Here is a 20,149-nt window from a genome sequence, read left to right on the forward strand (position 1 = left end):
AAAAAAAAAAAAAAAAGAATGTAATTCAAGATCCAAATGGCAGAGACACACAGGTCATGGTACTGGGAAGGGAGAGAGAACTTCTGTAACACTCCTTTCTGCCTCGCATTTGGATGTGTTAACTAACCCAGATTGTCTCCAAAGCCTGTCCTTTCTAGTTTTATGGAAATTCCCTTATGAAGGGACGATTGGTTAAATCACTGGGCATCAGTGGGTAAACTTACTGTCACCCCCGTCTCTCCAACAGGTCGCAAATTTCTGATCCTCTGATCACATGGTTGGTAGGGATTTTCAAGTCACCCCCTTAGCACAAATTTAGGCATGAATTAAAAGAGCTTGTTATGGTTAATAAAAGTTATTCTTTTCACCTTTATGAATGCAGAGCTTTTTCAGGAACTGGGTGTGAAAAGAGGAAATTTCAGCAGAAAAATAACCTCCGTGTTTTAAAATAAACAGTGGAATACAAATAATCTGATCCATTGAAGGGAAGCACCTCTATCTTTATTACTCTGGAGTAAAGGGACACCTCAGTCTTTCCTACTCCAAAGAGGAGATGGTCTGTGTTATCAGCTTCCCCAGTATAAGACCAGGACCTTCAATTATTGGGGTTCCTGCACTGTCTATGCAGGCAACATCTGACCTTCATCATATTGAGGGGTTTCAGAGGCTGGGATTCAGTACGTGGGGTTCTTGCGTTCCTCTGAGAAAGATTTTGGCAGTTTCCCATTCAGTAGTACATGGCAAGCTTACTAAGGAAAAAGATGTTTGTGTAGACATGAACTGGCAAAGGCTACATTTTAAAAGGGAAGGTTTATTAGGAAAAAGGAAAACAGACGTTCTGCCTACCTACACAGACACAAGGGAGCAGAGAGCTGCATTTGGCCAGAGCAAGGGGTATTCTTACGCAGTTTTCTTTGGGGGTGGGGGAGAGGCTCATTCTTCATGGCTTTTATCTCTTTGAGATCAATTGCATTGGTTTTCTGTAACTGATATTCTTTTCTGCCCCTACCTCAGATTCTTGGAAAATTGCATAGCCAGTTTATCGACTGGTTAATCATCCCAACCCTCATCTCTGGTTTTGATCCTAGTGAAACTTTCCATCTCCAGTTTTTCTACTATGAGTTCCCATCAGTGTGACCCTGTGGGAAGCAGGGTAGGGGGTTTAGGCTGCGATGTTACTCTGCTATGACTGTGAGTCAGACACTATCTCCTATCTCCCCCAGATCTATGAACTGGGACATGTGATTTATTCTCTTGCAACAGAGAAAAGTCTCAGATCCTACACAATTCCTATTTTAATAAAGATAAAGACAAGGAGCCCTGGGGGAGACCAACATTGATACAAGAACCTAATGATTAGAATGAACCCTAAATTCTCATCAGAAACAATCTAGCCAGAAGACAATGGGACATCGATTTAAAGTGCAGAAGGAAAGAAAAGCTTTCAACTTACACTTCTGTACACAGCGCAGAATACATTTCAAATACAAAGCCAATTACAGGCATTTTCAAATGTCAAGATCTGCCGCCAGCAGACCCATACTATAAGAAAGAAATTCTTTAGGATGAAGGGCATTGCAGATGAGAATCTACAGAAAGGAACAGAGGTAACTGGGTATCATAAAAATATGGATAATATAAAATACTATTTTCATTCTTGTATTAAATGACTTAAAATGCAATTGACTAACATCACAATTTTGTCATTTTATACCTTGAAACAACTGGAAAATAATAGTAACAAATGTCAATGGAGAATTTAAATTTAAATAACGACATTATTGGGAGACTTATATTACATATACAAGCAAAGAATATGACCCCAAAAAAGCGCAGAATATAGGCAGGAAAAGTAAATGGAAATATATTTTTGTAAAGTTCCTATATGTGAAATTTTACAATATTAATTCAGAGTAAAATCCAGTATGAGATTTAGTAAGACTTAAGTATTACACACTCAAAAATATGTGAAAATACATTTTTACAAAGACTCAAGAACATAAGAAAAAAGTAAAGAACAGAAGGGATACATATAAAGCAAATATCAAGACTGACAACAGATCAATTATTATATTTAAAACCCCAGAGAAAGGCAGAGTTTGTCAAAATTACTAAGAAAATAAGACCCAGCTATATGTTTATAAAATGTATACTTTAAATATAAAAACACAGTTTGAAAGTAAAAAATGGAGGGGTGGGAACTAGATCTAAAAAAGTTTGGTATAGTTATGTTAATTTTGGACAAAGTAGATGTCAAGGATTATTTCCTGAAATCAAAAAACACCATCTTATAGAGAAAAAGTTATTAATTTATAGAGAAGACAGAAATTCTAAATATGAATGGTTTTAACAACAGAACTTCTAAAGGCATCAAACAGAAATTGACAGAAGCAAAGGAAAAAATATAAAATCCACAATCATAGTCAACTATCTTAACACTCTCTCTCAGTAATTAATAAAATAAGTACAGGCAAAATCAGCAAAAGCATGCTGGAAAATAAGGCAATCTCTTCATTTCAAATCATTGAAATAATATAAATCATATTTTCTCAATCACAATGCCATTAAGTTAGAAATCAACAACAGTAGATTATTTAGAAAATGCCCAAATATTTGGAAAGCAAGCAATATACCTCGAAATATGTCATGAGTTAATGAGGAAGCCACAGAGAAAAGTAGGGAATACTTCATATTGAAATGGTGTAAAGATAAATAAATAGATCACTGTAACAGAATTAGAATATCTAAATATAGACCCAAACATATATGGTCAATTCATATCTTTTCATGAAGATGTCAAAGTAATTCAATGAGAAAAGAAAGTCTTTCCACAAATGGCTCTGGAATATCCAGAAATCTCAATAGCAAAAAATAAAACTTGGGACTTGTATCTAGAATATATAAAGAGACTTTTCAACTCAATAGCAAAATGATAACCCAAATAAAAGATAGGCAGTGGGTCTCAGTAGAAATTTCTCCAAATAAGATACACAAATAGCCAATAAGTACATGTAAAGATCTTCAACGTCATCACCTATCAGAGAAATACAAATCAAAACTATGGTGAAATGCCATCAATAACCATCCTTAGGCTGGCCATAATTAAAAAAAAAAAAGACAGATAAGTATTGGAGAGAGTAAGCAGGGATCCTCCTATACTACCACTAACATTATAAAATGACCCAAAGCTTTGAAAAAAATCTTGTCATTTCCTCAAAAGTTCAACATGAAAGTACCACATGACCTAGCAACTATACTTTTGGGTACATACCCAAGAGAAATGAAAATAAATATCCACACAAAACTGTACATGAATGTTCACTGCAGCATTTTTCACATAGACAGAAATAGATGAATTCAAAGTAGACTATATCCATATGTTAGAATATTATTCACCATATTGATACTAAGACTAAGTGTGGATTAATTTTGAAAACATTATGCTAAGTGAAAGAACTCAGTCACAAAAGAGACATGATACTACATGATTTGTTTATTTAAAAAAAAAATGTTTAGAATAGGCAAATCTATAGGGACAGGAAGTAGGTAGTGGATGCCCAGGGCTGGAGAAAGGAGAATTGGATACTGATGAAGTGGATTGTGGCCATAGCTGTACAACTCTAGTAATACCCTTGTATGAATCACAGTTCTTCAGAGAAATGGAACAAAGAGGATGGATGGATGGATGGATGGATGGATGGATGGATGGATGGATGGATGGATGGATGGATGGATTGATGAATGGAAGATAGATCGGTAGATAGATAAAAGATTTATTATGGTAATCAATTCTTTCTCTTGACCTTAGAGAAGCAGGAAAAATTAGAGAGGCAGGAAAGCCAGTGGTGTCTGTTCTGGCCAAAGTTCAAAGGTCTGAGTTCAAAGGCAGAGAGGGATGTCCCAGATTAAGCAAAATTTCACCCTTCCACTGCCTTCTTGATTAAAATACATCGCAGCAGGTTAAAGCATTGCACTAAGAAGCAGTGTCTTTTGTCTTCTTTGTTTACTTTATTCTTAGATACTTAATTCTTATTGATACCATTGTATATGAGATTGTTTTCTTGACTTCTTTCTCTTCTTGTAAACGGCCCTTATCAAAAAGATCAGAAACAAGTGAAGATAAGGGAACCCTGATACACTGTTGGTGCAAAGGCAGACTAGTGTAGCTCCTGTGGATTAGTATTGAGGTTTTTCAAAATATTCAAAAGAGATCACTCATATGGTTCAGTAGTCCACTCCTAGGTAACTTCCTGCAGAATACAAAAAACACTAATTCATAGGGATATATGCACTCTTACGTTCATTATAGCACTACTGCTCAGTCAAGTTTGCAAACAATCTAAGTATGCAAAGACAAAGAAGGGGTTAAGAAGATGTGGATGGAATACTACTCAACTATCAAAAAAGACAAATACCTGCCGGGTGCGACAATAAGTGTGTAACTGGAGGGGTTTATGCTAAGCAAACTAAGCCAAAAGGAGAAAGACACACATAGGTGATTTCACTCATATGTAGAAGATAGAAAAACAAAAGAAAGGAACTAACAAAACTAAGCCAAAGCAAACCCTGGAACATGCCTGCACAATTAAGACCACTAGAGTTTGTGTAGGTGAGGGGAGGCGGCAACGGATTATGGACGCCTTGGTGGTGAGTGGGATAGATGATAGCATACATCTGAAGAGGCATAAGCATAGCTATACCCTAAACACACATGGTGCTGTAGAACAACAGGACCTCAACAGAAACGGTTTTTGAAAAGAAAGATGAACACTGGGCCTTGCCTCTGGCATTTGGGGCATGTTTCCTTTTGTCTGACATTTGATTATACATTTGCAAAGCAAAAGCTTTTCAAAAAAAGCTTTTTTTTAGAGAGTTGTTCTGGGGACCCTGAGAGGAGACAAGGGGCTGACTCTCTGCCAACTGACTGACTGCCTTCCCATGTTTCTCTTGTAGGGATCAGTTCTCACTGTGCCTGCAAAATGTTGCTTCTTCATGGAAATGTGTGTCTTGTTGAAACAAATGGTCACAGCCTTTTGCTGGGGATTTGAATGCTATTATTAGGGTACACAAATATCTCCTAGTGGTCCAGGACTGGGAACCCACTTAGGCACTTGAGAACTGAGGGTTCTGGGATTACCTGGTTGATGATTCTGCCTGGGTTGCAGACACGGATGAATAGGAGAGGAAGGAATTGGTGGGAGGCTTAGAGCAAAGGTTCTAACAGACATGAGGTTACCGGGTGGTCCAGGTGGAGGATGGCTTCCCCTGTGGGCACATCCAGAGACTGAAGGGAAGACTGGGTCAGGATGAGCACTGTCAGATGGTATGACGTGCTTTGCCTCCCCACCTGGAGACTTCTGGAAGCTGGAAGACAATAATATTAAACTTTTTTGTAGCGTACTTTTAAATGCACTATTTAACTGTCACAACTCCCAGGGGACCCAGCAAAGTGAGTTTGGGCAATGGCTCCCACACAGAAGGATGTTGGAAGTAGAGACCAGGTGTAACAGGGTGGTCCACAGGAAAAGGGGAAGTTCAGGTTCCCTGCCACACCCAGAAGGAGGGTGGAGCTGAGCAGAGAAAAAGGAGAGAAGAAAAGAGGGGAGAAGCGAATGAAGCTGGATGGAGAACAAGGAGGAGACCTGAAGAAGCCACATTGAGCAGCAAGCATGTGATGAAGAAACCAGGCTTGTTTCCTGACCCAGGACTGGCTAAGGCAGATGTGGGTGAGAGACCTGTAGGGAGGTGACTATGGTAGTGTTTATATTGATTTTGATTTTGCTCTTTTCCTCCCAGATTTGTCTGGCCATTTCTGACCCTTTTCCATGGGTCCCGGCCAGAGGTGCTTTAGTCTTGTGGCAGCTTTCAGGCCTTGCTTTGGGCCAATCTGACTTTTGCCGACGAGGGGATGGGTAACTTCAGGTGTTTGATTTGGAAGTTATATTCTTTGTGTTCCATATTGTATATTTACTGTATTAAAGTCCCTTTTCATTAAAGTTTTATATGTTTTGTCTTGACGCGGCGGATGGCAGAACCCACTTAGAGCAGGCAGATTTTGGGGTTTCAGGGGTGTCCCTCTCTCCCTGTCCTATAACACAGGGAGTACACCACCCAGGTGCATGAGTGCATCCAGGGAGATGGCTGCAAAGAGAGCTGGAAACTTGCCGCAGAGGATAGGGGACTCCAGATATGGGCGCCAGGCTCACCCACCTGTCTGTACCCAACAGGCGAAGGGAGTGGCCAGAAAACATAATGAAGGTAAAGACTTGCCAAAAAAGCTCTATGAACCTGTCACCACTTTCAAAATGCCACCGTCAGCATGAATGAGACCTAATCAATGTCAGCGTTTTTTTTTTTTTTTTTAAAGATTTATTTACTTATTCATACAGAATGGGGTACAGGCCAGAGGTGCAGGGGTGGTGAGAGGATTCACCAGAGACAGAGTGGGGAGCAGGACAGGCAGATCCACGAAGTACACTGCTGAGGGGAGCAGCGGGCGGGTCAGGAGAGGTCTGCCGCGCCATGTGGATCACCTCCAGGGCAGGCGGGAATCGAACTCATGCAGAAGTGGCTTAAGCTTCTTAGTGCTGTGCTTTAACCCGCTGCGCCATCAGGGAGGGCCCAATGTCAGCGTTTTAAGACCACCCCAACAGAAACATCCCTGAGCATTTTGATTGTGGTTTTCCAAATGAATTACATGAACATCAAGAGCCCTAAGTAGCTATTCAGTGGTGGAGCTGGGCCTCATTCCTGAGCCTTCTGGCTTCAAATCAGAGACTCTTTTAGTTGTTCCCCACTGCACCCAAGAAGGGCCCATCTGCACCCCAGCTCTCTCTGCTGTGGCTGTCCCCTCTGCTCCCCGCAGTACCACCCTTCTTGATTGCCCTCTCAGAAGGAGGGAAAGCACCACACACTTTCAGAGGGACTAACGGGGTGAACTTCTGAACAAGAACTTGATTTTAAAGTCAACCATAAATGTTAAGTTCTTCCCTCCTTGAGTCCACAGGCCTGTGCTGAGCAGAGCCTTTTGTTCTGGGTTCGACTGGGCAGCTGGAGCCTTGGATTTAATTGAAGTGGGGGAAGAAGGGAGGTGTGAGAGCCCTTAGAGAAGACAAAGACAGACAGAAAGACAGTGAGTGCCCAGCAGAAGAGCACTGAAGAATGGACTTCAGGGAAAGGGCTGAAAATAAAATGCAACAAGGCCAGGCCTTGGGGTCCTGCCCTGTGGGTGGTGAGGTCAGGGGATGTTGAGCACAATGGCATGCTAAGTAGTTCTAAGGTGTGGCTCCTGTTATCTTTGCTATAATCCTTCATTTTATTCACTGTTCAAACCTTTCTTTCTCTTCATAGTTTATCTCATCACAGGCACCTCCATGGAGATTTTTGAGGTCTCACAAGGACATAGAGACTGTGTTGGGTGGTTGGGTGCTCTTATTTACTCTAGAAGAAGGAGCTGTCTGTATCCCAATTCACCCCACAATACACAGAAGACAAAAACTTGGGAATGCAAATTAACCATGCAAAACTACTACCAATGTCACTTGCATATTTGAACTGGTTTTCACTGGCTTCCAGGCTAAGCTCAACAGGGAGCACCTCGGATTTTCTTCAGCACCTGGAACTGACACCAATGCTAGATAAAGAAGGTTGTTGAATTAATAATAAGGCACTGATGAGGCAGAAATGTTACTGCTTTAATGGGGCTTCAAATGTAGCAGGGAAATAGACTTAAACAAGCAAACAAGCTAATACATAACATGTCAAAAGGCAATCACTGCAAGAAGGAAAAAGAGAGAGACAGTGAGAAAAGGCTTTTGGGGTAAGCTGGTATTTTAGGTAGAGAGGTCAAAAAAGCCCTCTCAGATAAGGTCCCATTTGTGCTGAGGAAACGGAGGGGGAGGGATCTCTGGGGGGAGGGTTCTGAGGAAAGGGAAGAGTAGATGGGAAATGCATATGAAATTAATATACTTCAGAATATGTTTGCAATGAATTTTAATCAGTTTCAGGTAAGTGGCTCTGGAGGCTGCAAAATGCAAAACACTTTGCATTTTGAAAAAGAGACCCGAGGCAGAGGATGCAGGAAGTGGGAGAGGGGTGGAAAGGTACACCCTGCCATTATAAGATGAGGACAAGCGGTACAATGTCCAACATGATGGCTAGAAGGTTTATTTAGAGAGTAAATACCGATTTCTCGTCACAAGGAAGATCATTTCTCTTATCTTCTTCCCTTATCTTCTTTGTTGCTGTATCTACACAAGAAGGTGGGTGCGAAACTATCACGGTCCCCACTTCGCCCTAGCTGTAAACCACACCAGCATGCTGTTGTACACAGCGAATGTGTGCAGTGAGGTGTGCCAGTAAGTTCTCAATGAAGCTGGAAAAACAAAAGCAAAACACGCAGTCCATTCCTTAAGGCGCAGTCCATTCCTTTCTGGACAGGAAGCAAAGTGCGGGTGGCCATCATGGCCCCCGGAAGAATGTGCGCAAAAGGCGGGACATGGACACTGGCCTCCCTGGGCCGAAGGCCCGAGGGTGGATGTGGCGTGAGGTCATCGGTCACTAAGGTGACGCCACTGCTGGACCTCCAAGCCCTCGGGGCAGCGGCGGCTTTCCCTGAGAGAGGCTGCATAGTGGCAGACCCATTCCTGGCTGGAATGAGTGTCTTGGCCTTTTTGTGTTTCTCTGACGTTTGTGAACCCCACCCACACTCACCGGTGTGAAAAGTGCGCATTTTCCTGTTGGGATGCAGTAGGGGTACCCGTGTCTGGTGTTGGCAAGGTGACTGTGGGGAGGTCAGTTCCACATGTCAGTCAACCCTCCAGGCCAGAAGGAGCAGCACAGCTGGTGGGCTTTCAAGCAAGCACAAGAGGGCTAGAATTGCTTGGATCTCCTTCTCTAAACAATAGATGTTGATGACAGACAACACTGGCTAAATAGTTGTTAGGGTCAGGTCCCACATGTCTTTTAGGAGGTAAAAACCCAAATTAAGACTAAACTATGGCTTGGTTATAGAGGAATGAGAATAAAACTTCCTTAGAGGAAGAAAAAGCAGGGTTATTTTTCCCTCCCCTTAGCAAATCTTTAAAAGACTGAAGCTTCAACAATCTGAGCATATAAAATGAATTATCAATAGTTCTTTTGTCTTCTGTTGTTTTTTTTTTTCCAGAACAGCAATGAAAGGCAGGATGAGCGTCAAGAAAACGCTGACCCCTGGTGGACATCTATTGAATTGCTTTTTCACATAATGCAGCAAAAAGGCAGGAGTCCTCTCTGAAAGCTCAATTTCCCTCTAGTTAAACTTGTTTCACTCACTCTCTTAACTTTTCTGAGAGCTGGGTTGAATGCCAAGCATGTTGATATTTGCCACTAGGATTTAGAGACTTAATAGTTACATGAAGAGGAACCACAGTAAGAATTTCCCCCCAACAGAACACCTACTAGGACGGCATCATACATGTCAATAAAAAGTGAACTTGAAGTATATCTCAACTAACTAACTCTGTGACTGACAAAGTAGAAAACCTTCTACCTTCGGCTCAAATTAAAATATAGTCAAAATAAACGACTGAGTTGGCAAGCAACCTTTCTCTGAAGTTAAGGCTTAGCTCCCTCCTTTGCATTTATAGACGCTGTCAGCAGGCAGGGCTTCACGCTGAGGGAGCAATTGGGAGTAAGTGACCTCGATGCTTCCAAAACAGGGATTCTGGGGCCTTTGGCACAGTTTCAGAAACTGTTGCAGCGCTGCTGTTCCACAGCCTCCATGAAGAGCCTGTGAGCCATCCAGGGTGGGGTGAGTGTAGGCCTGGCTGCCAGGGGCTCACATCTCCCTGGCCCCGCAAGGGCCTGTCCTGAGAATGGCCCACCAGCTGGTGGGGAGTGTTTTCTACCCAGGATGCTGGTCACCTTGCTCTGCTGGGTCTTGATGTCATGGGACCCCGTGCAGACCTGCTGTAGGTGAGCAGGACACTCAAGCTGTGGGTGGACAGACAGAACAACAGGCAGGGAGGGGCCGGCAGCTGCGTGGCCTCAACGTAAAGCCCCCAGCTCAGCTAGTTTCCTTCCTGCTCTGCCCTGGAGTCACAGCCCTAAGGACCACACCCCTACCCACTTTTTAATTGAATCATTATTTTGTATTATTGAGTTGCATGTGTTCTTTACATATTTTGGATATTAACCCCTTACCATATGCAACTTGAAAATATCTTCTCCCTTCGGTAGGTTGCCTCTTCATTTTTCATTGATTTCCTTTGTTGTGCAGAAGCGTCTCGTTTTGACATATTTCCACTTGCTTATTTTTACTTATTGTTGCTTTAATCTCTTCCTTTCTTAAGTGAGAATATTGAAGCCTAAAGAGGGAAGGTTGCTTGACCAAGATGACCCTGCCAGTTAGTAGGGAGACCTGACTAGAACTTGAACATCTTGTCTATTCAGTTTGGAATTTTCTAATTAGCTGTTCTGCAATTCAGGGATCTTATCGTGTAGTCAGATCCAGTAGTCACAGATGCCTGAAGCTCCCCTGTCCCCCAGACCCCCCCTTGCCTGCCTCCTAATTGCACAAAATTCTCACTTGGACATGTAGCCCAGACCTGCTTTTCCTGAGCACATCACAGGGCCTGTGCTATATAAATGAGCCAAATGTCGTCTCTGCATTATGGCCCCAAGATGTTACTTTCTGCACAGCAGGCAGAGACCTGTTAGCTCCAAAGCCCACCCAGTGCCAAAGGCACATGTTTCCACATCCAATTGTTTTAAACATTACCCAATGATTGCCCAAGGATCTCTAACCCTTCCTGTTTTGCAACCCCATGAACATCTGCTAGCCACAAATAAGCCTCAGGCCATAAAGACCCCAGGCTGCTACTGTCCTTTCTAGCAGTCTGACCCAGAGTCCAAGAGCCCTGCCGGTCCTATGCCCTCTCCCCACGGGCCCCCTTCTCCTCTCCCCTCATCTCCTTTCTAAGTACTAACCCAGGGCGGAGTGGAGAAGCCGCCAGACAGACTTCCACTGAGAGGGGCCTCCTTAAAAGCCCAGCTCTCAAAGTGTCCCCCAGTAAAGCTTGAGTGCTGCTGCCACCTGGTGGTGGCATCTTTGTCTCTGATGAGGCTTTGGATCCCGGGAACCTGCTACACTCCCAGACTTCCCCGAGTTGTCCTCCAAAACGTCCCTGTCTTCTCAGATCTCCTGACCACGTGCTACATAATCGCTATGGACCCACCATTTGCCATTTTATTCATTTGCCAAGTCTTCAGTGAACGCCTAGCACAGTGACACGTCGTGACACAGGAGATGAGCTTCACGGCATGTGTGGGGTGACATTCTCGCGAGGTGAGTGAAAACACTTAGTTTTGTCTCTCTTACAAAACACGTGAAGCCAAAGGAGAAAGGTGCCAGGGAGTTTCTGGCATCATCAGAGGGCTAGTGGGAGAGACAGCGAGGACACCGGTGGGGTGCTGGTTACGAGGGTCAGTCTCCAAGCATGCCGGTCTGAGCCCTGCTGAGTCCTCAGCAAGAACTTCTCCATCTTTCACCCGCATCCATATGGCTCAGATAAAGACCCCGAGACTAGGTGTGCACGAGGCCTGGGATTCTGCACGTGAACTCCCAAACGGTACTGAGGCCACGGATCTGCTGGACCCACTTGGGCAGCGATGCTTTAAAGCAGATTCCTTGAGCACTTGCGCTGCTGGAACTAACGGTGATAGCAATATAAGCCCCAACCACAGGAGGTGATGGCAAAGACTAGAGATGACTCAGTCCTCTGCACTGGCCAGCATCTAATTCAGAGGAAACTGAGTCTCCAGGACTTTGACTGAGTCACTCATGAGCACACATGGCAGACAGAGGAGCTGGCAAGTGGCTCCAGCATCCGGGAGCTCACAGTAGGGCTCTAACTTATAGCCACTGTTTTGTAGGATCACACAAAGCTCCGGGTCTGGACCTCTGTTTCCACCGTCCAGAAGCCGAGGCTTACAGAATGGCTATAGAGCCTCACGCTCTTCTTACAGCAAAGCCCTGAGGAGTCTTCTGGCTTAAGCTTCCTCCCAGGTGCCTGTGTATCACAGGGAAGCTTGGTCAACACAGTATTTCACCTGTCATCTCACCTTATCTTCAGTGTCTTTAATCTCTTTTGTTCATGGATCTTGTCCAAGGTTCTGCATCTGCCTTTCTGTGTTTGATTGCCCTTCTAGTTTTTTTTTTTTTTTGTAATGCTATCATAAAATATTTCTGGTAGATCTGCTAGTTTGTGTCTTTCACCTAATTCTCTGGGTTTCTATTCTGTTCCTTCATCCCTTCTATTCTTTTCCCTCTTGTGTGAGGAGATCCTTGCTTCCTGGCCACATGTGTTGCTCACTCACATTTTTCTGGGTGGGGTGATTGTTTCTCTTTTTTGTTTAGTTTGGTGGCTGACTGGAGCTGTAGGGCAGGTTACTGTATGGCTTTTTCTGACTGGGAGGGGCACTGAGCACTCATCTGTCCTTGCAGGCAGCTGGCTGTAGCTCCCGAGCCATGAGTTCCTGAGTAGGCACCACCCGTTTGTACGACCTCTTCGCGGAAAAACTCACTCGAAAGATTCCCAATCCATGTGCGAACCTAGCCTTTTTTGTGACTGAAATACCACTTCTTTTGTATCCTCCCACTCTGACCCCACAGCAGGCTACCAACCTCAGTGTGGAATCTCCATGAGAAAATCCCCTATCTCTGGCAATAGGAATTTCAGAATCCCGGTGAGCAGATTTTAGTTGAGTTTTTCCTTTTAGTTGTATTTAGGGGAGCACAATTTTTCAAACCTTCCTATTCCATCATATTGTGGCTGGAGCCTCCTCTAGGATACTTGCGGCCATGTCCTGAGGTGAATGGAGCTTGGCCAGGGGGAACCTGCCTGGGTTGTCTGAACAATGCCTGAGAAGCCTTCCCTTCTCACAGTCTTGCGCTCCCACCTCAGGGGCCAAATCCAACATTGCACTTAAAATTCTCATCATTAGCCACATACCCCTTTCCTCGCACTCCAGAGTGGTAATTTTTTTGTTTTGCAGACAGCTCAGCATATGAAATATGACCAAAATATTGTCACCCATGCCAAGAAATAGAATGTTGTCGGGACCGTCCACCTCCCAGGAGCAGGCCAGCACCCAGGCAGGGAGCATGCCCTTGCTTCTCTGTGTTTGCCCCATCCGACTTTGCATTGTTCCACGCAACCGTTGGAGTTGGTCTATTTCGAGCTTTATGCAAATAGACTTATGTTCTATGCATGATTCTTGTACCCTGCCATACTTGTAAGATTCATTCATTTTGTTGAGCACAGTCAACTGTGGTTCATTCATTCCCTGTCAAATGTTGTGTTGTATAAACACAAGCAATTTATGTATGCATTCTTTTGTGATGGGCATTTGGGTTGTTTCCCTTTGGAACCATTGTGGATGATGGTGCTACATATCTTCCTGTCAAAGAGACTTGCTCTCATGTTACCTACCCAGGGGGAGTGAGACCCAAAGAGGAAAAGGACTCTCAGTGAAAGTCAGCCAGGCATGACCCTGGAATAGGAAATGTTACCTGGCCTCCCCACTTCCCATTACTCTATGCCCCAAGCACTTGAGGCAATATGAGTACATGTTTGTTTGTTTTTTTTTAACTTATCCTTAACTTTTTAAATTATTCTAATAGTTTATTTTTACATCATTTTGTGCCTTTTCCCATCTCAGTTGTAATCCCGTGGACTTCCCATCTCCAAATCACACGTGTGCTATTACCATAATCATGTGCATTTCCCCACCCCACCATTTTTGATCCCATTCCCCACTCCACTCCCCGTAAAGTGTCTCTGGTATATAATTGTTCATTATTATCCCCACACACACACACAAACACACCAGTCCTTTATGCTCCTGCTATGAGTGAAGCCATCAGGTATTTTTCCTTTTCTTTCTGGTTTATTTCACTAAACATGATCCCTTCCAGCTCCATCTGTGTTGCTGCAAAAGGCATGCGTTTATCTTTTTGACTGCTTAGTAATATTCCATTGTGCAAATGTGCCACATCTTTTTAATCCAGTCATCTGCAAGTAGTTGGGTTTTTAAAGTTTTATTGTAAAACAGAGCTTAAGTCACAGTGGGAGGAAACCTCCCATTCAACACAGAGAACAGACATTCACTGAGTACCTGCTGAGGCCAAGCCACGTGCTCAGCCCAGCAGGAAACTTAGACCCTTATGCTGCCTGCTCTCAGCAGCTCAGGGTCTGATACAGGAGACAGAAGGACAGAGACAAGCAAATATTCAGAGTATCAGAAGTGCTTAAAAAGTCAAGGAGCAACTCATCCCTCCTGAAGGAGAGGAGAAAAGTCTCTGGGGCCACATCTGTGCCATGCCTTGGGATGCAGGAACTTCTCATGGGAGGCCATTGGAGAGAGACCTGCCAGCAACGTGAAAGGGATGGGGTAGTGATGGCACTTGGGAACTGGACCATGGGGCCAGCCTGACAGGAATATTTTGGAGGGAAAAAAAATAGTGGACCAACAAAACAGCCAACTTAATTTTTACAGGTTTGGCCACTATAGCAATAAAAATCAAAAAGGGAGAAGTAGTTTTACGATCAGTTCACAAACACAGTAATATTTTCCTCTTTCATTCCTTTCCAGAAAGGATATGACCTCCAAATAAAGGACTTTGCTTCAAATGAATAAAGTTGGCTTCATTTGTAAAATATTGTGAAAACCGTATTTGTATAGTTTGCCACAGATTCTAAAAACTTCCCCAGGGAGCAGCATCTGTTTGCAAAGTAAGGTCTGGGAGTCACTTGGCAAGAGGTCAGCAAGAAGCCTAGGGTCCTGAAGCAGGGACCTGGGGGGAGGGGGGAAGCCTGGAAGCTTGGATTTCATCTGGAAGGTACAGGTGGCAGCAAAACCTTTTGAGCAGCACCATGATTCAGTTTGCACTTTAGATAGCCATTGTGGAGACGGCGTGGAGCTGGGCTAACAAGAAGGCTGGAGACAGAGTCCTGTTTCTAGGGCTCTGTACTGCCTCCTGAGTGTCCGCTGTCCCAAAGCTGATCCTCAGAGCCCAGGAGAGAGCAGGAGACACCCGGCAGGGGTGAAAAGGCAGTATCTGGAGTCATCGATGGGCTGTGAATGGAGAAGGGGCACGACCGCAGACTAGTCCTGCTGGAAGTAGAACTTGGTGACCATGACAGACTCCTCAGGAGTGTTGGTGAGGCTGACGGGACGGTCGGCCTCCAGGGCGGTGCAGAGGTACCAGCCGGGGCAGGCAGCCGACTCGAAGCTGGTGGTGGGGCCACTGTCTGAGCGGATGAAGGTGAAGCGCTTGTCCTGCTCCTTGTTCTCACTCAGGTCAGTGATGTTAACTTTCTGGAAGCCAAGAAATACGCATGTAACAGCTGAGGAGCTGAAAGGTTCTTGCTATCCCACACCAGGCTTTGAGCCCCAGGCAGGCCCGAGTCATCCTGCAGAAACACTGATTTGGAGACTCCACATGAGCCCACAACATCCCCGTCTCCTAAGACAGTGATGACCCAAAGAATCTGTCCTGTCATCACTTTCAAGTTGGGAAAATCTGGCCAGTCTGACCAGGAACACAAAAGGTTATTAAACGCCTCACACCATCAGCAAAACCCAAGGCCTCTGGGGGCTGCTGCACTGTGGGGTCTTGCTCTGAGGAGAGGGTGGAAGAGACAGTGGCAGAGTGTCACGGCCACTCAAGGTGTGACGTCCAGTATCCTGCCATCCCTACAACAGAGACCAGTCATCCTCCAGAAAGTGTCCCATCCTCTGGGGAAGGAAGTGACAGTGTCATAGTTATGGCCACTCAAATTTGAGTTAAGAGCTTGATCAACAAGCCTCTGAGACTATTAATGTTGCCCTCAGGGAGGACCAGGCCTGAGCAGGTTGCCAACTCCTGGGTTTGAGTCAATAGGATTGGAAGATTCTGAAGTTACTGGGAGAGGGTTGGGGCCCTAGGGAGAGTGATGTGCTGTGATTTATTTCCCTGGATGAGTAATAGCCCCTGGGTTCACACCCTATGCAGCACCCCACACCCCCTCCCAACTGAAGCTGGACTTAGCCATGTGTCCAGCTTAGGTCACACAGGGACATTAGGGGTAGGATGCAAGTAAAGGCCAAGCAAGTGTTTGCACATTGAGGCTTTTCTTTTTGGAATTGTTTTTCTTGAAAGCCAGCAGCCACATTGTATGGAAGCTCAGCGGACGAGTAAAGCCTGAGAGGCCATGGGAGATGGCTGAGCGCTCGGCTGCACACGGCTGCAGGAGTGAGCCCAGCCACACTGCAGGACAGAGTGGGCGTGTCCAGCTGACCCTCGCCAGCAACAGCATGATGAGAAAGGGCATATTACTGTGTTTCAAGCCACCAGTGGTGGTCATTACCTGAGGCAGGTTCCTACCTCCAACTGGAGCCTGATCTCATCACCAGACTTGACACAAGCCAGGCACAGCTTCCCTCCGTGGATCCCCAGGAACACAGCGTGTGGCTCAATGGGCACCACGTCTAGCTTCTCTGGGGAAGGGCAGGGAGATGCGTCAGGTGTAAAGAAGAGGAGGCAGAGACAGAAAAAACAGGACACACGATAGGGATTTTTCTTCTCCCCTACCCCACTAAAACCCCAAGGTCAAAAGGACAGTCAAGCACCATCTTCATGGTCTGCATCCAGAGGGTCATAGTAAGCACTGTCTTGTGACTGCTCAAGGACCAAGTCGTCCAGATTCTGTCCCCTGCGATCTCTACCCTTGCTGCTTCGCTAGCATGGTGGACTCCAGTCAACAAACATGCTGCTCATAGATAGAAAAAAGCACACGAGGTCATGTGTGGGTGCCTGTGGCTTAGTCCAAGGCACCTGGGTCACATGGAACCTGCCTCTGACCTCAGCTACCTGTGCCCTCATGCAGCCTTGACGAGCTCAGCTTCTCTGTGCCTTCATGTTTCAGTAGAAAGGCAGGTCTCACACTCTTTCAGGGTGAAGTGGAGGGAAAGAAGATGAGGGTGGGAAAGGCGGGGAGGTGGCGATGATGCCTGTCCAAACACCCAGCCAGCACAGGGACATGGAAATACCCTTGAAGGCAAGTGCTGGCAAAAAATCTCGCACCGTGTCATCCACCTGCCCTCATCTTACTAAGGGAAAAATGAGGAACGCAGGAGAAAGCATGCCCATGCAGCCTGTTAGAGCACGTTCCAGAACATGACTGTGGTGTTGACGACAGTGGCCCGTAACAGTCTTCCATATGGCTGATTCATTTTGAATGAAGACTTAGCACTTGAACAACACAGGAACAAAGGGGCTTATTAGGAGACTGGCAGAGGTAGAACCTGCCCCCTCAGCCGTGGCCTAGGGCCACTGTACCTGTAGAGGTAGCTCCTGTCCTAGGATTTCCCTCCTCACCTCCTGAGACCAAGCCTCCTCTGCTTCAAACTCAGCTACAGAGACCAGTGAGGGTTAGAGCATCGTGAGGTTTCCAGGCACTCACAGTGCCGCAGGGCTTTGGGCAAGGTGCCCACACAGAACCAGCTTTCCTGGACCCCACTCACCTTCCAGTTTAGTATTCGGGCCTTGCAAATATCCAGCGACTAGTTGGTCATTCCTCAGGTAGAAAATCTTCTGGTTGACATCCCAGATTCTATTAAGCAAAAGGACCCCACTTTAGGGAGCTGTGTGCCCAGCCCCATGTCTCGCCTCTTCCTCTCGCCCTGGGAGTTTGCTGAATCTGCATCCAGCTTTCTCCCAGGGGTGTGGTGTTTTAGAACATCATTGGCATGGATGAGGAGACGGAGGTCAACAGCAGATATGAGAAGGCGCAATTCCCACCACAGCCTGTTGCATGAACTCCTACCCTTCTCTTGTCCTCGTTCCTCGTCCTCAGATTCCTAGGACAGGCACCTTCTCCTTGAGCAAAGCATGTTCTAGAGTAGCACCATCCAATGAATTCTCTAGGATACAAAACTATTCTATACCTGCACTTCCAATATGCTAGCTCCCAACCACATGTTGCTATTGAACTCTGGAATGTGGGACATCGAGGATCTGAATTGTAACTGTATTCTGTTTTTATTAGCTTAAATAGAAATTTCAAAAGTCATCTGAAACCAGTGGGCACCACAAACAGCCCTGGAATTTTCAAGGACAGAGGACCCTGTCGCTGAGGGGGCCTTTGTCTGTGGGTCTGTCCCAGAGCGTTCTTCCATCGCCCAGTGGCCTATTTCTGCAACCAGTCTTTTCTTCTTGGAGAAGAAACCCTCAGGCTGAAAGCAGTCTCAAAGCTCTGAGACAGGGTGCGTACAGCCCCAGCCGGGATGCAGGCCCTCCACACTGCCACCCACCAGCATGACGTTGGCCCGGCACCTCATGCCCTCACCTGTGCGACATGGCTAAGGACACCCACCACATCAGGTGGCTTTGGTGAGTTCTTGCACTCAGAGAGGGGTGGTCAAGCAAACTGAAGTTGTTTGCACCAGTGAGCGATTGACCTTTTGTGATTATTCCATTCCTGGGTGAATTTCCATCTGAAGGGATTAGATATCCTTACCTCAAGACTGGGAGCATCTCCTGACTGATAGGAAGAGGAAGGGACAAACCTTATGAAGTCAGGGAAGAGCAAGGACTTGACCGGGGTAAATGTAACACTCACACACATACACACACGTGGTAAACACGGAGGCACGCAGCATCCCAGCCTGCAGCCTCAGGCCAGAGACTTTGAAGCTACCCAACTTACTACATTCCTAGAATATCACAGAATAGTGGGAACACATAGACAACACTGTTTTAACAACATTACAGCCTGTCATTTTTACAACAGCGATGGTGACCTCTCACGAAACTCTTGGTCCAGCTTTTAAAAATTACAGTTGTTTTCAGGCACTTGACAGAACTCTGTTACATCATTATTGGTGCCCTGGATCTTCACAAGGACCCCAGAAGGTAATGGAGGCCTCAGGGAGTTAGAGCCTCAAGGGACCAACACAGACACTTCCGAACCACCAGCCTGGGATTGTGGGTCACCTCCTGCCCACGGGGGGTGCCCCTCTCTGCTTCTCTGCCCACCTCTCAGGCCGGCCCAGGTTCCAGCACACCTACTTGGCAGGTGATTGCTACATGCTAAGCTGCAGAGTCACTGGGGAAGTCAGTCAAGCTTCTCACCAAGTTTTGGAACTCTAGGATATTTTGAAATAGAAGCCCTGAAGACCACACCTGTGACAGTCTCTTCACTGAGTGTCGGCCATCCCCTTCCAGCCCAAATCTACAGTGGCAGCACCAGACAGCGACAGGGACAGATCTTCACCTCCAACCCCCGTTGCCCGGGGTCCGCCTTACCTGAAAGCTTGCATCTTGCAGGGTCTCTTCCTGGAGGGATGGCAGCCTGTCTCTGAGTGGAACAGGAAAAGGAGAAGAGAGATTAAGCAGCTGTGCACCACAGTGCACCTGTGGATTTCCATCCTGGGGCCTCAGCAAGACAATGGAGACTGCCATTTCGGGCCCAGAAGAGCGACTTATAAAGAAAATGGTCACTCACCAAGCCCGCCTTTGTCGCCCTTCCCCAAGTTTAGAACGGAAACGCACTCACATTTCCAAAACAGAAACCCTGCTGTTGTCACTCTCAGCCCCGCTGAGTGTCGCAATGGGATGTCGTAACTGGTCCCCTCCTCCTCTCTCCTGTGTAATTTCCCCAAAATAAAGATCGCTATTTCCCCTTCACTGAGTTCCTGGGAGGAAGACAGTGAAAACCAAAGTCTTTTGCCTGACTGGCAGGTGCCCTAACCCCGTTGCCTTTCCAAAGACAGATTTGTTCAGAAATGTCCCCCATCCTAATACAGCCAAGAGGTAGGGTCCCCAGCTTGGGGGACCATGTTGTGTCACCTCGTATTCCCCGGAGGAAGGACAGCCTCGCCGGACTCTGGACCAGGACTGGTAAACAGTATGTAAATCACTAGACAGCAAATATTTTGGGGTTTGTAGGTCATCTGGTCCCTGTTGTGATTATTGAAGTCCCCTGGTGTGGCTTCAGAGTGGTCCCAGATGACCTGTAACCATCACGAAGTGCCCATCACTGTGTCTCAGCACAACTTTCTTGACAAAAACACACGGTGGCCACATGTGTCTCAAGTTTGCTGATGCCTGCTCTTAAGTGAATGT

General features: G+C 45.9%; 1 protein-coding gene across 1 annotated transcript; it reads right to left on the bottom strand.

Annotated features, from left to right (window-relative positions):
• Nucleotides 1–14,072: 14,072 nt before the first annotated feature.
• IL1RN (interleukin 1 receptor antagonist) lies at nt 14,073–19,452 on the bottom strand. Its single transcript, XM_004686096.2, has 4 exons — nt 19,331–19,452; nt 17,548–17,636; nt 16,409–16,521; nt 14,073–15,360 (listed from the first exon to the last, which is right to left on the bottom strand). The coding sequence occupies exons 1-4, from the start codon at nt 19,450–19,452 to the stop codon at nt 15,148–15,150; spliced, it is 537 nt and encodes a 178-aa protein (XP_004686153.1). The 3' UTR covers nt 14,073–15,147.
• Between the last annotated feature and the right edge of the window lie 697 nt (nt 19,453–20,149).

Source organism: Condylura cristata, unplaced genomic scaffold (genome assembly GCF_000260355.1).
Source record: "Condylura cristata isolate star-nosed mole 26May11 unplaced genomic scaffold, ConCri1.0 scaffold00020, whole genome shotgun sequence".
Taxonomy (NCBI): Eukaryota; Metazoa; Chordata; class Mammalia; order Eulipotyphla; family Talpidae; genus Condylura; species Condylura cristata.